We start from the raw sequence: 14,731 nt of genomic DNA, 5'->3' as shown, positions 1-14,731 counted from the left end.
GACGGCGACGGCGCCGGCGTCGGGGACTGGCCGGAGAAGAAGCAGGAATATTCCGTTAAGTTTAACGGAATATTCCTAACGGCAGGGGTTAAGTTTAACGGAATATTCCGTCAGTTTAAAGGAATATTCCTGACGGCGTCTGTTGACACCGTCAGTGTGCCTGGCACGTGGCCGCGCGTGGGGGCGCGTGGGTCCGTGCCTGTCCTGGCGCGTGGGGGCGCGTGCGGGGTCCAAAAATTATTTTAAAAATATGGTTGTGATCCTGAGGTTGTGTAGAGCACGTTGGTATATTCATTTGTCCATTTTGAGCAATGTATGAGAAGTTATTACGAGAAGTTGGTTATGTGCTTTAAAGTTGACGTTTTTATAGTTATTTCGCATATAGGTGACGCGTACCCCGAGGACGAGCGTGGTCACGCGAGGCAGGGGGGCTACGACCCTACCACGTATCAGTGAGTGGGCTTTTGTTTTCCGTATATACCTATATACATTTATATTCCCAGAAATTGATTAAAAAGGGGTTATTTACATTATGCCATGCACTTTATTATTATCGTTTACGCATCATTGCATGCATTATTAGTGGCATACATATACATATGCATATTGGGTGCTGTGGACGCAAAGGTAAGTGCCAGGTAAGTGACATTCACGTTTATGTTTCAGTAGTGGTTGAGATGCCTAGAGAGCTCATAACCTGCACCCCCGGTGTTAGTGCTCCCGCCCAGAGTAGGGCACAGTCCTTCACGTGATGTTCACCTCCCGCACCACACGCTCAGCTTGGATCCAAGTTAGGTGCATAGGCCTGTCGTACAGACCACATTAGGTGGTTCCGACTCGTAGGTGACCCGCGATTAGTCGCACAGTCTTCACGTGATCGTAGCACTAGAGCGTATATATATGTTACACCCAGGCCTGTCGTACAGACCACCTTGAGTGGTTCCGACTCGTGGGCAGGTTCAGTTATAGAGTTGAGAGATGAGCTCTAGATGCAGCCGTACAGGTCACGTTAGGTGACTCCGGCTGCCAGATATTATGATGTTGATATGAGTTTATACCTGGGCACTTACATTCATTATGAGGCTTTGGCATGGCATATCTTGAGCATGAATGGCATACCCTTGAACATGTTTGGCATATTTATACATACGTATATATGTGTATTTTCTGGGAGGTATACAGGTTTTACGGCGAGGGGTTAGAATGTATTTTGCTAAATGGTTTTCAAAGAGCTTTGTTTTTGCCCATTCACGCTTTTGTTTTGCGCCCCTCCAGGTTCTAGTTGCTTAGCCGTTGCGGTGGATTCCCTTGAGGGCTTTCCGGGGTTCTGACAGACACTCCACATTGTAGGGTCGCCTTCGGGCGTGCTACTGATGTTGTTTTATTTGGGCTGCTATAAACCTGCTCTGAAATTGTATCTCACTTGCTAGCACTTATTCTAGTACTTTGTATGCTAGTTTTTAATTATTCGAACTTTTATATTACTACTTTATTAGCTTCCGCACGTGCACATGGCTACGTCACCTTTGTGTGACGGCCAGCACGCTCCGATCTCGGTCGGGGTGTGTCAATCTCATTACCCGCAAGCGAACTATGAGTAACTTCAACCCAGCTAGCACACAACGCAACATCTTCAATAAGCGACCAATTCGTACATGCACCAGTGGTCATTTTGTTGAAAAAAAATGGATTCAAACTTTGAGACAAAGAAAGGAATGTGATTAAAAATAGTTTAGAAAATATGAAATTGTTGTGTAAGATAGATGATAATGAGAAGGTATTTATAGAAAAGTAAAAACAAATTTTTTAAAAAAAATTTCAGATTTTTTTTTAATTTTTTTTGAATTTTTTACAATTTTTTTTTAAATTTTTATTCAATTAATTAATCTCTGCCATTGGATATAAAAAAAATTTGAATTCCAACACTCCAGATTGTACCACGTGTCACAACGGTAACTTTTCTTAATTTTAAAACTATTTTTTCTTTTATTTTTTTATTTATAAAGTATATTAATATCTATCGTTGATCTCAGATCGAACGGTAGATATTAAATAAGATTTTTTTATTTTTTTTTACCGTTGAGATCAAATGGACTGTGGGAAGCCACGTGGCTTCCCAACAGTAATTGAAAAAGTTTTTTTTTTTTTTTTTTTTTTTTTTTTTTTCCTGATTTTGTGTCGGTGACGCGCCCCCACGCGCTAGTGGGGTCCACGCGCCTGACACAAAAAAAATTAAATAATGCCTGACGCCAGGCTGACGTCAGCACTGATGTCACATGGCCTCAGGCTCTCGGGCTGGCAATTCTCCACGGGCCCGGAGCTCGAGCCTCCACCTTTACTCGGGCTTGCCCACGCTGGAGCTGGTCCACGAGGCCTCGGGCCGCTGTTCTGTCCCGTCCCCCGAGCATTTGCCCACGCTGGGCTTGCTCTAAAAAAAAACAAAAGGACCCTAGAAAGCAGAAACCCTATCTCATGTTTAGGACCCTAGAAAGCAGAAACCCTATCTCATGTTTAGGGCTTGCTCTAAATAAAAAATACTAATATTTTATTGTCTATTGACATGGTTATTCATTTTAGGGGTGGAGATGCAAAAGACAATTACTATTCATTAATGGCAGTTACTATTCACTGGAGGGGATTCAATAGGCAGTTGCCCTGGGGGGGCCTTCCCAACACTGGAAGTGCTCTTAACGATCCCTTTTGTTTTGCTTCCAAAAAATGAGCATTAGTTGTTAGACTCACTACACATCGAATTTCAACGATTCAAACTATCTAGTTTGTAAGTCTAGATTCATAGATTATCTTTGTAAAAATTTAATTCAATCCGAAATCATTTACCTATTTAATTATCACGATGAAATTTCACTGTTTCTTATAGAACAAAGTGTTCGTTAATTTCCTTGAACTTAATTAGATTCCTCAAATATTTTAGATTTTGCTAATATTTTGAAAAGATGATTTATAATGTGTAACTTGAAAAATAAATTGTTCGGATCTTTAAAGTTGAATATTGTTTGGGCCCCACAATATATATATATATATATATATATATTATAATAATAATAACTTTAGGTACCGTAAGACTATCGCACAAAACTATCCATTAAACAACTTGGCTTCACCTTCTCCGTTTAATACATAGATTAAAGTTCAGTTGGCACTGCTAGTTGAATTTATACATATTATTACTAGTCTTTGTCACAGTTGAATTAATTTACTAGGAGGCAGTTGACCTCGCATCAAGTGTTTGTTTAAGTACTAGGGTTTCTCTTAGATACATTACTTCACAAAGAATAATATTATGGAGACTAAATTTGTAAACAAATTTTGCAAACTAAATGACATGTCACCAATAGATAATGAACATTAAGTAATAATTCAATCATCTTTCATATTATTTAGTTTATTAAATTTTATCTATAAATTTAATCTCACTAAACATTACCCCTTCCCAAAAAGGTATCTCAGTGCAATCTCGAATAAAAATCCCTAAATAGTGACAGACAGAGCAACCAATAATGATAAAGACCAGTCTGCAATCATAAATCTTTCACCTTTCAGATCGTCAACTGAATAAAATTGAACTGAATGCCAAAAGGATGACGAAAAACAAAGTCGTGACGTGGTATCACTCCGACGGTACGTCGGATGGCGGTGATTGAAAGTCTGGTATAGTCAGGTCAACGTAGCCAAAGTTTTGGACTGGTTGGTAGAACCACACCAGTTTCTTGATTTGACAATAATACGAAGACCACTTGCTAGTCAACTTCATCGTGGTCGGCTGGAGAACTTCACACTACTTCTGGATAAACTTGCAGGTTCTTCAATCACAGTTTTCATTTTTTGCTAAATTATGTAATAATATATTTCTGTTTACACATTTTTTTTTACAGCGTTTAGTGAGAGATCATTGCTTGCAAATTAATATTGATCAGTTTTAAATCATTCATGCAATGATAAACATGGACAGTATATAAATCTGAACTACTGATACATAGTTCAATGGAAACTAGTATTTTTCCGAGATCTTTAAGGGAGGGAGTTCGACTTGGGTGAAAGATGGCGAGTACATTGTCTACGGCAAGTGGCCTACCCCATGTTCGCGTCTGCGTGGTTTTTCAATGTTAACTAGTTACTAAATTTATAAATAAACAAAAAAATCACAATTAGATTGCGTTTTTATAAACCAAATGTTGTAAGGCATGGTCTGAATTTGTAAGAATTCATGTAAGGATTTTGTTGCGTGGTCAATTAAATTTTGTGTCACTTGTAAAAAGCTATTAATTTTTCTTGAGACATGGGGTTGCTTTTCACTTACAGGTACCCAAGAGAACAATGGTCAGAAAAGGGAAAAAAGTAACGGAGGAGACTGCGGAGTACAGTAGTCGAAAGCCTAACCCTCCACCACATCCTCCCACTTTCAACACCTCTAGGTCTCTCAATCTCAGGTACCGTACAACCATTTTTCAGGTGTATATATCGTATGTGTCAATACTTTATACAATCCTGGGATTGTCCAAGCAATTTTCGAAGGGTAATGCTACTCTAAATAATAGAGTGTCAGGAAGTGTGTTAGTAGATTTTAGCAGGTACCAAAAATGTATTTAGTGCAACACTCGTGATTTAAAATTTAATAAGGTAATTACCAAGTTTTAATCAATAGTTAGTAGAATGCATGTCATCTACTTACCATAAACTTCTTTTTATCCTGCCAGGCCCAAAATTTTCAGCTGGGGTGCAAGCATGAAATATCGACGGAAGAACCTAAGGTTTGCAAGAAATTTTTTTTTTTTATACCGTGACAAATTATTTTAGTGTAAAATGGTTTTCATCTCTTCATCAAATGTTTTCATGCCTACCAATTATAGTACAAAAATATGAATAAAAAAACCAATAGAAAAATATCAAGCATATAAAAAGAATGTAATTATAAATGATTTCTTACAGCGAATGCTGTTGTAGTAGAGTTACCACGGAAATTATTTCCAGAAGTACTAATTGTTGTTACCTTACCGATTGTCATTTTCAGAAGGATAAAGACAACATCACAAATCGGGGAGAAAAATGATTGCGAACAAGATTTCCATGACCACGTACTAGTCTTGGACCAGCCAGACAAGTGGTGTATCTACAGGATTCCCAGCAAACTTCGCAAAGTAAACGAAGCAGCATACACTCCTCAGTTACTATCAATCGGCCTTTTCCACTACGGCAAGCCGGAACTCAAGGACATGGAGACCCACAAAAATATGTACTACAAGAATTTTTCCGCGCGTTGTTCGAAGAAGGACTTTGAACTAAAAAAATTCATCAGGGCTCGTCAAGAACACATTCTTCGTTGTTATGCAGGGGCCATTGAGCTTGAAGAAGATCCTGTTGACATAATTGTGGTTGATGCCTGCTTCATCATTGAGCTCTTTTTGATGAACTCCTCTGAAACAAACAATCATGAAAACAATTACATTTTAAGATCACCGTGGCTGAGGAAAGCTGTAGAGCAGGAACTAATATTGTTTGAAAACCAGCTTCCGTATTCTCTTCTTCAAGAGCTATATGACTTTGCGGTGCCAGCCTCCAGTTCCCCTCATTCCAAAGAACGCTCAGGTGATCATTGTATTGATGTTTCAGAAGCTGAACCTATCCTTGATAGTACAGATGTTCCAGAAGCTGAACCTGTCCCTGATCATCCCTTTCTCAAGCTTACCTGCGAGTTCTTCAAAGATTACAGCAAGGGAAAATCCGTCAAGAATGGGGTAAAACCAAAACACTTCACTGATTTGGTAAGACATTTTCTCTGTCCCGAAGAAGAAATGACCTTTGTACATAATGCTTGTCCTATAAAAAATATATATGCTGTAAGGAAGCTGAAGGCAGCAGGGGTGAAGTTTACGCCACTTCATGAAGACGGATACTTTATCATAAAAGGAGACAAGCCTACTAAATGCAAGTTTAACTTGGCGTGTTTTCGAAATATGAACTTAAAGCTTGCACAATTTTGTGTCAAGGATGAGACAGAGTTCGTTATTCGAAACATCATGGCCTTGGAGCAGTTTTTGTACCCGGACAAGCCTTATATCTGCAATTACTTTTTTCTTATGGATCAACTTGTGGACACTGTAGAAGATGTTGATTTGCTGGTTGAGAACAAAGTTATTGTTAACATGCTGGGCAGCAACGAAGCAGTGGCAAAGCTGGTTAATAGACTTTGCGAGCAGATTATGGAGGATAAATCCTGCTATGCTGACGTCTGTAAACAGCTTAACAAGCACTATGAGAATTTCTGGAACCATCATGTGGCGACCCTGAAACGAGTTTACTTCAAGGATCTTTGGACAGGCAGTTCGACTATACTGGGACTTTTCGTCTTGGTTTTCTCCATCATTGGAAGCATAAAGTCGCTCAAATCATAAGCTTTAAGCTCTGTAGTTCTTATTAGACAGAATAAAAAAGTTTTAAATAGTGCATGGAGGCGCTTACCATACCTTTTTTGGATTTTCTTTCAAGAAGTTGGGTTCGACGTCTCCCTTTTTTTCTTGTATTTTCCATTTTTTCCTTCAAGATGGGTCAGGGTTATACCTCCCTCTTTTCTTGAATTTTTTGTTTTAATTGTTCTCTGAGGAATAAGGTTCATGTCCCATGACTGTGTGTAACTTCTCTTTTCCTAATTCATTTAATATCCCTCGTTTTATCGAGGTTTCTTCAAATTGTGAACAGTATAGAAGATGTCATTAGGCTAATCAAATTACTAAATACTATCCCTAATTTACAAAGGAGAGATAGATGTTATATTTGTGAAGCAATGTAAATATGACTAACAAATCTCACTAGTTATATTTGTGAAGCAATGTAAATATGACTAACAAATCTCACTACTCGGATCTAGCTTAAGGGTAACTACTGTTGATGTGTAAAATGCGTTGTGATTGTTTTTAATTCAAGTCGTAGGATTTAATGCGAGCCATTGGATCATATCCATTGTGGTCTCTTGGATTAGATTTTATTGAGTCATGGCTCATGACAAATGTAATCATCTCATAGGATGACTCTAAGATAAATCGTACACTCAAAATTAATATACTGACATGGCCCCAGAGCCAGGTTCCTTCATAATCTGGGCGTGAATCTGTGAGTGTTGGTAGCGAAGAAACTCAAAGGAGAATCGAGTTTCGTTGCAATGAAAGAAAATTTTGACAGCTTTCTGAGTTATTCGATAACAAATCTAATATGGCTGGATCGAGTGGTGCTGATCTTCGAGCACCAGTTTTCAATGGAGAAAACTTTGATTTTTGGCAGATAAGAATGAAGACTATATTTAGATCCCATGAGCTCTCGCTTATGGTTGAGAAGGGTTTCGGTTCTCTAGTGAAGAAGAATGAGGAGCTCATTGCAAACGAGCACGAGCTTCTAAGAGAAAATATTGTCAAGGATGCAAAGGCTCTTGGCATCATTTAAGGGGCTGTATCTGATCAAATCTTCCAAAAAATTACTACACTAGAGATGGTGAAAGAAGCTTGGGATACGTTGAAGTAAGAGTTTGTGGGAGACAAACATGTAAGATTTGTGAAACTTCAAGGTTTAAGGCGTGACTTTGAATATACTCGAATGGCTAAGCATGAATCATTTTTTGTGTATCTTGTTCGAATGCTTGAGTTAGTTATTCAAATGAAAAGCTATGGTGAAGATCTTGGTAATCAAAGAATTGTGCAGAAACTATTGATTAGCTTGCCTAAGTCCTATGATAGTATAATGAGAATACTAAGGATTTAGGGACTATCGATGTTCAAGGTGTTGTGGCTACTCTAGAAGGGTATGAGTAAAGAATTGAGAGAACTTTGAGAACAACAGCGACAAGGCATTTGCTAGCCTGAGTATAACTCCTAAGAACAATAATTACAATGCCAATCAAAACTTCAAACCGCTGAATAATTGGAAGATAAAGGGCAAGAAATGGGACAATAACCCTATGTATTAGCAAGGATAACTATTTGTACTTTTGATGGAGCAAAGAACCCTTGCAAACACTATGACAAATTGCATTTTGGGGAATGTTGGATCAAGGGAAAGCTCAAATGTCACAATTGTGAAAAACTTGATCACATTACTAGGGATTGTCGTTCCAAGAAGGCTACTCAACATGTGAATTATGCAAACCAGATTGAGGATACTCCTACTATGTTCTATGCATGTATTGTAGCTACTATGAAAGAAGTGTGAAGATGTCTAGTATGTAGACAGTGATTGTAGCAATCATATGATTGGGGGAGAAGACCTTTTGGTGAATATTAATAGGAGTATCATTGCAACGGTTGAAATAGGCACAAGACAATTAGTTGATATGGTTGGGAAAGGCCATTTGGTAGTTGAAACCAAGCAAGCAAACGTGTGACATCCCATATCGCCCAGGCGAGTGATCCTTATATGTATATTCCCATCCTTACCTAGCACGAGGCCTTTTGGGAGCTCACTGGCTTCGGGTTCCGTAGGAACTCCGAAGTTAAGCGAGAATGAGGCTTGAGCAATCCTATGATGGGTGGCCCACTGGGAAGTTGCTCGTGAGTTCCCAAAAACAAAACCGTGAGGGAATGGTAAGCCCAAAGCGGACAATATCGTGCTACGGTGGTGGAGCGGGCTCGGGAAATGGTCCCGCTCGGGCGGGGATGTGACAAAAAGATACATAAAAGAAGTAATGTTCGTACTTGGTTTGAAAGAAATTTTTTTGAGTGTAGGACAGATGATAGAGCATGGATGCTATCTTGTATTTGGAGGAAATGAAGTTAGTATTTATGATGATCGCTCTTGTTCCAACTTGATAGTCAAGATCCCTATGAAAAGAAACACAAGCTTCCCTCTGAAATTACAACTAGGAATTCAAATAGCTATAAGAGCTAGCGTTAGACAAGTTGCTAAGATTTAGCATAGAAGATTGGGGCACTTGAACATGAGTGTTTTAATGCAGATTCTGGAACGATAAATGGTGATTGGACTGCTTGAGTTGAAAGTGAGTACCATTGTATGTGAGGGATGTGCACTTGGCAAGCACTGTAAGGATTCATTTAAAAAAGAAGCAACTTGGATGGTTGTTTTACCACTTGAGTTGGTTCACACTTACATTTGTGGTCCTATGTAAACATCTACAAAAATTGGCAACAAGTATTTTCTTACTTTTATAGATGATTGTACCAGGATGGGATGAGTACTTCCTAAGAAATAATTCAAAAGCACTTAATGTGTTTAAGAAGTTCAAGGCAACTTTTGAGCTACAAAACGAGTATAAATTGCAAAAATTAAGAAGTGACAGAGGGGAAGAGTATACTTCTCTTGAGTTCAGTCAATTATGTGAAGATCTTGGTTTTGAAAGGCAACTTACAATGGCCTATTCTCCTCAATAGAATGGAGTTGTTGAGAGGAAAAACAGAACCATTGTAGAAATGGGCAAATGAATGATTTTGGAAAAGGGTATTCCACTAGAATTCTAGGCAGAGGCATGTGGTTACACTGCTAAATATATCCTCAATAGGTGTCCTACTAAGGCTTTGAATAAGAAAACTCATTTTGAAGCCTATAGTGGGAGAAAACTTGGATTTAAACACTTAAAGGTGTTTGGATCCTTATGTTATGCTCAAGGTCCAATATAGATGAGGAAATGCTTGATGCAACCAGCTCCAAGTTTGTATTTCTTGGCTATGGAACGTGTGAAAAAGGCTATAGACTGTGCAATCTAGAAAAATAAAATAAAAAATAAAAAAATCGTCATCTCTAGAGATGTAATCTTCAATGAGAATGCTAGGTAGGATTAGAAATCTGGTATTGAGAAGATCATGACTATTCAATTACAGATGGCACACATGGAGATGAAGGGAGTGCAGTTGAGATTGAAGAGGAAAATGAAGAAATGGTGAATACATAATTGTTGCATGATCATCATGATTAAACAATTACTTCTTTACCAAGTCAAGATGCACAGATGGCATCCACAGTTCCACATGAGTTTGATCATACTCGACTCAGCTTTAAAAGTTTGAATGAGATATATGAAAGATGTAATTTCTGTGTGGTTGAACTTGAATGTTTTGAATAGGCATCAAGAGATGAAGCTTGGAGAAACGTTATGTTCACATAAATTGAGAAAATAGAGAAGTGACACCTGTGAGTTGGTAAATGGACTATTTGATAAACCTTTCATTGGTGCCAAATAGGTCTATAAGACAAAACTAAATCTTGATGGCTTTGTGTACACGAACAAAGCAAGATTAGTGGCAAAAAGCTATTCTCAAAAGCCTGGTGTTGATTTTAATGAGACGTAAGCTTGGATACCATTAGAACTTTGATTGCTTTGGGAGCTCAAAAGGAATGGAAATTGTTCCAATTGGATGTCAAGTCAACATTTTGAATGGTACATTACACAGAGAAGTGCATGTTGATCAACCACTAGATTCGAAGTGAAAGAACAAGAAGATAAAGTCTACAGGTTGAAGAAGGCCTTATATGGTTTGAAACAAGTCCCAAAACTTGGTATGATGAGATAGATACCTATTTTAACAAGTTTGGGCTTGAGAAAAGTCCAAGTGAAGTCATATTATACATCAAGTTCAGTGATGTAGGTATTCTTGTTGTATCTCTGTATGTATATGATATTATCTAAAAAGGGAGCTGAGATACAATGATTCAAGAGTTCAAAATGGAAATGATGAAATAATATAAGATGTCAGACTTAGGACCGTTACATCACTTTCTTGGTTTAGGTATAATTCAAACTGAGAAGAGCATATTCATCTGCCAAAAGAAGCATGCGAAGTCCTTGCTTGAGAAGTTTGGTCTAAAGGATTGCAAGGTTGTTAGAGCACCATTAACAATTAATGAGAAGTTGTCTAAGTTTGATGGCAGTGAGAATGTATATGAAAGTTTATGTAGGAAGATTATGGGTAGTTTTTTGTACCCAACTGCTATTAGACCAGATTTGATGTATGAGCTTGCTTACTTGCAAGATTTATGCATGACCTTACCAAAAAAACACATGGGTTCTAAGATATGTGCAAGGGACACTGGATTTTGGAATTGAGTATGTGAAGGGTAAAGTTGTGTTGATAGGATATTGTGTGAGTTTTAATAGAAACCATTTTTGAGAACAGATCTAAAAGATGAACGATTGGATCATTAAAATACATTGTAGAGTAAGCCCTAAGAAAGTCTGTCAAAATGCATAAAAAAAAATGTCCACCAATCCTGACCCATAATTGACATTTTACATTGCGTTTGACAAATGAGTATTTTCTTAGTAATAGTATAGATGATAAGAAAAAGTTGGTAGGTTATTACAAAAATGTTGTATTAAGAAATATATAATTGCTTTTTTTTTTTAACAGATGAGAATGACTTAACCTCACAATAGTCTAGCAATAATATGATTCAAATTCTCCATTAACAAGAATCGAATCTAAGATCTCTTACTTATAAATGAAAATAAATACCATTAAACATTTGTAGACAAGGACGGGATATAATTTTGGTGAATATTGTATCAAAAAAGAAAATAAAAAAAATTGGAGAAGTCGATGAAAGCAGAATAAAAGATTCTCATTGATTGTTTTTGCTTTAGTGATAATTATCCACTCTGCAAGCAAATTTCACCAGGCCAAACTTCCTTGATTTGTTTTTTTTTTTTTTTTTTTTTTTTTTTTTTTTTCTATCTTCAAGTATCTGGCAACACACAACCATTACAAACAAGAGTACTGTAAATTGTCTATAGTTTCGATATCTGGTACATCACTGTTGCAGAGAGCATAGGCAATCCAACTGCATGACTCGCATTTACAAATATGCTAATGAAGAATCGAGGGTCAGCAGTTAACATGAACTGATTCTGTAGTGGTGATTGGAGCAATTGATGAACGAGATCGGTGTTTCCTGCCTCGTATTCACTGTAAACTGAGGACAAAGCATCAGCCTTAGATTAGAAATGGGCTAAAAGAGGGGAATACAAAACCAATAACTCAGTAATCAAAACTATATATCCTCTGTAATGCACAGCGTCATTTCTGACAATTCTACGGCAAACTTGATCAAGCAAATCAAATTGTCATGAACACTTGCAAATCAAAGGTGCAAGTTCCACAGCGAACATCCCAAGATTTAATAGAGCTTACAGGGAAGGCTCTGCATGCATTGAATTAACGCCCTTTATTCACAATAGTATCTCCCTTCCAGTCGACGCCCAGATGTAAAATAAAAACTAAAAACCTTATTAACACATGTATTCACCCAAAGATGACATTTAAACCATAGTGCTAAGACCCAACACCTAGAACGGAGCTCACAGATTGACAAAGATAAATGGGTCAATTGCGCACTGCCTCATGTAGCAAATGAAGTTTCACCTGATGAATTCCAACCTACAACATATATAGTGTACAATACCTAGGATACTACCCGCCTTTTGTTGCATTCGTTCTGTTGTTTTTGCAGATATTGCAGTTATTCTGCTTTAGGTGGGAACCCATTTTTCATTCTTATTCTACCCTCATAACAGCTTAATTAGCATCAAATTCGTTTGACTTAAATACGGCAATAAACAAAGTGTCATGTGCAAAATTTTACGGGAAAAGTGGATCATAATAAAATATCAAAGACCAAAGTGAACTATCAAGAGACAAAATGAAAGTTCACTTGAGCTATACCGGTACAAACTGTTCTCTGCCTAAAAAGAAGCATCCATACCCGGCAGAAAAAAAAAGCTGATACTCACATACACCTAAATTAGAATAAATTCTACCATATAATGGGTATAAAGTCCTTTTCAACAGTAACTGGCCAAGCGATCAGTATGCAAGAGAATTTATTGTGATCCTATGCAAGATATCTTAAACTACACCCCCAACTTAATGTTAAAGGCATCACTCATACATTAACAAAGTTTCTGCCAATTTACCAGACAAAAACGTCTTGGGGAAGTGCCACACTAGTCCCAGCGCATAGTAGCTTTCACTTCTAGGTATGTAAATTATTAAAGATATGTGCTGAGAAACATCTAAGTGACTTTTCAAAAAGCAACTGGTGCATAACAAATAACCGATTGCTAGTACACAACCAAGGATATGGTGGGGAAAAAGCATTATAGTAGGAAACTTACACGGGCTGTTGAGCGCCAGGTTGTTGTACCAGCTGAGAATATATGTACTCATCAACCCTCTGCTTTGCGGGTGCCACCTGGTACACAACCAGAGATTTAAAAGATGAGAAGTTCATTTGTTGAAAAAAAGAAAAAAAAAAAAAAAAGTTGCAGCATACTTATTTCTCGAACAAGCAACCAGCACTGTTCCAAATTACAAATTTTATGCACATTTCATAAGGGGAATTGTAAAGTAGCACTCCAAACAAGTCATCCTGCCTGCGCTCCCTTTTTCCTTCTGTTATATAGGATTTAAAACAATTTATTTACATTGATTTTCGTTTGAAACATGGAAGGTAAAACGACAACATTACAATATCTTTATATAGTTTCCAGGTATCAAAAATTTTATGCAAATTCCAGAATAGATGTTTTTCCTAGTTGGATTGCATTTCAACAGTTTTAACTTTTTGTTTACATAAGGATAATGCATTTCATTTAACAACTCCAACAACAACAACAAAGCCTTTTCCCACTAAGTGGGGTCGGCTATATGAATCCTAGAACGCCATTGTGTTCGGTTCTGTGTCATGTCTTCTGTTAGATCCAAGTACTCTAAGTCTTTTCTTAGAGTCTCTTCCAAAGTCTTCCTAGGTCTTCTTCTACCCTTTCGGTCTTGAACCGCTCTGTCCCATAATCGCATCTTCTAAATGGAGCGTCAGTAGGCCTTCATTTAACAACTCCAAAGGGCCCAAATACAAATAGCAAAGAGGAAAGTTACATCACCCAAAAACCTAGTCTCTAAAGCCCAAAATACATGAAAACCTTAACATCAAATCCTACACCCACACAACCACTGCCGCCCCTGAAAAATTACCGCCAACGTAGAAACAAGTCAAAAGACAAGGAAAAGAGTGGTCATGTGAAAATGGGGGCATTTTCACGCAAATAATCAGTCAACTAAGTGGATACAATATGTTCCTTGGATCCAAATTCCGTCAAGCCATGAATTTGCAGCGCACCAAGGTAAGGCTAAGACAGCTGAGGAAGAGAGGGCACGTGGTGGAGAGATCTGCAGCAAGGGGATGCTTTGGCATACGGGAGAGTGATTTGGGGCAAGCCATGAGTGCAATTCCAGATCTAGTGGTAGGATGGCAAGTATTGGTGAGCGCAAGCCCCAACGAGTGAGGGATGGACGAGAGGAGCAAAGGGCAGCAAAGCCCTGGTTGAAGGAGTGGAGGATTTTGATGGAGGAATGAGAGGAGTGGGAGAGACAAAAGTGCAACAAGGGGCAGGGGAGCAGGCACCACACAGGGCGGAGAAGCCACCACAGAAGGTGAAGAAGCTGCCACAAAAATGAGAGAAGGGATGCCCCAAAGGGTGAACGGGAAGACCACAATCCAAGCAACACAAAGAGGTCTATGTTGCACACGCCGACACACCTCGGACACAGTCAACGGTTTGGGCATGGTCAAGACATTGTGGGGGCTTTTTTGCAAATGTCAAAGACATTTTGGGGCAGTTTTGTAAATATTGAGACTTCTAAAATCTAAAAGTTTTCCGACCTTGTCAGTCCTCTCTCTCCAATTAGAGGTCATGACTTTACTATTGACGACAATGAAGTCC

At 38.2% G+C, this 14,731-nt stretch overlaps 2 protein-coding genes across 7 annotated transcripts in view; one reads left to right on the top strand and one right to left on the bottom strand.

Annotated features, from left to right (window-relative positions):
- The window catches only part of LOC148698509 (flowering locus K homology domain-like), a 58,955-nt gene that overhangs the window by 12,800 nt on the left and 31,424 nt on the right, over positions 1 to 14,731 (bottom strand). The window contains exons 8-9 of one of the 2 annotated variants that reach the window (XM_088683923.1): positions 13,127 to 13,203; positions 11,554 to 11,925 (exon numbers count right to left, since the gene is read on the bottom strand). In XM_088683923.1, the coding sequence (XP_088540049.1) occupies positions 11,916 to 11,925; positions 13,127 to 13,203 (87 nt within the window). In that variant the 3' untranslated portion in view covers positions 11,554 to 11,915. Of the gene's footprint in view, positions 1 to 11,553; positions 11,926 to 13,126; positions 13,204 to 14,731 lie in introns of those variants that run through there. The other variant, XM_088683925.1, reaches the window with a different exon arrangement.
- On the top strand, positions 3,553 to 6,704 carry LOC148698511 (UPF0481 protein At3g47200-like). Of its 5 annotated transcripts, XM_088683904.1 has the most exons (5): positions 3,840 to 4,080; positions 4,321 to 4,448; positions 4,716 to 4,769; positions 5,030 to 5,637; positions 5,674 to 6,704. In XM_088683904.1, the coding sequence occupies exons 1-5, from the start codon at positions 4,060 to 4,062 to the stop codon at positions 6,408 to 6,410; spliced, it is 1,548 nt and encodes a 515-aa protein (XP_088540030.1). In that variant the 5' UTR covers positions 3,840 to 4,059; the 3' UTR covers positions 6,411 to 6,704. The 5 variants fall into 5 exon arrangements, with proteins under 5 accessions (XP_088540028.1, XP_088540035.1, XP_088540025.1 ...); XM_088683902.1 differs by lacking the exon at positions 3,840 to 4,080 and adding an exon at positions 3,553 to 3,818 and having other exon boundaries at positions 5,030 to 6,704; XM_088683899.1 differs by having other exon boundaries at positions 3,831 to 4,080; positions 5,030 to 6,704.

The sequence above is a fragment of the Pyrus communis genome, chromosome 2 (genome assembly GCF_041283825.1).
Source record: "Pyrus communis isolate YQ-2024b chromosome 2, ASM4128382v1, whole genome shotgun sequence".
Classification (NCBI taxonomy): domain Eukaryota; kingdom Viridiplantae; phylum Streptophyta; class Magnoliopsida; order Rosales; family Rosaceae; genus Pyrus; species Pyrus communis.
Note: the sequence above shows the minus strand (reverse complement) of the source record. Positions and strands in the feature narration are given on the sequence as shown.

Excerpts from the sequence above, each read along its gene's own strand:
- LOC148698511 (XM_088683899.1), top strand. The coding sequence starts at position 4,060 with ATGGCGAGTACATTGTCTACG. Across the intron at positions 4,081-4,320 it reads TGGCGAGTACATTGTCTACG|GTACCCAAGAGAACAATGGT; the intron begins GCAAGTGGCCTA and ends TTTCACTTACAG. Across the intron at positions 4,449-4,715 it reads TCTAGGTCTCTCAATCTCAG|GCCCAAAATTTTCAGCTGGG; the intron begins GTACCGTACAAC and ends TTATCCTGCCAG.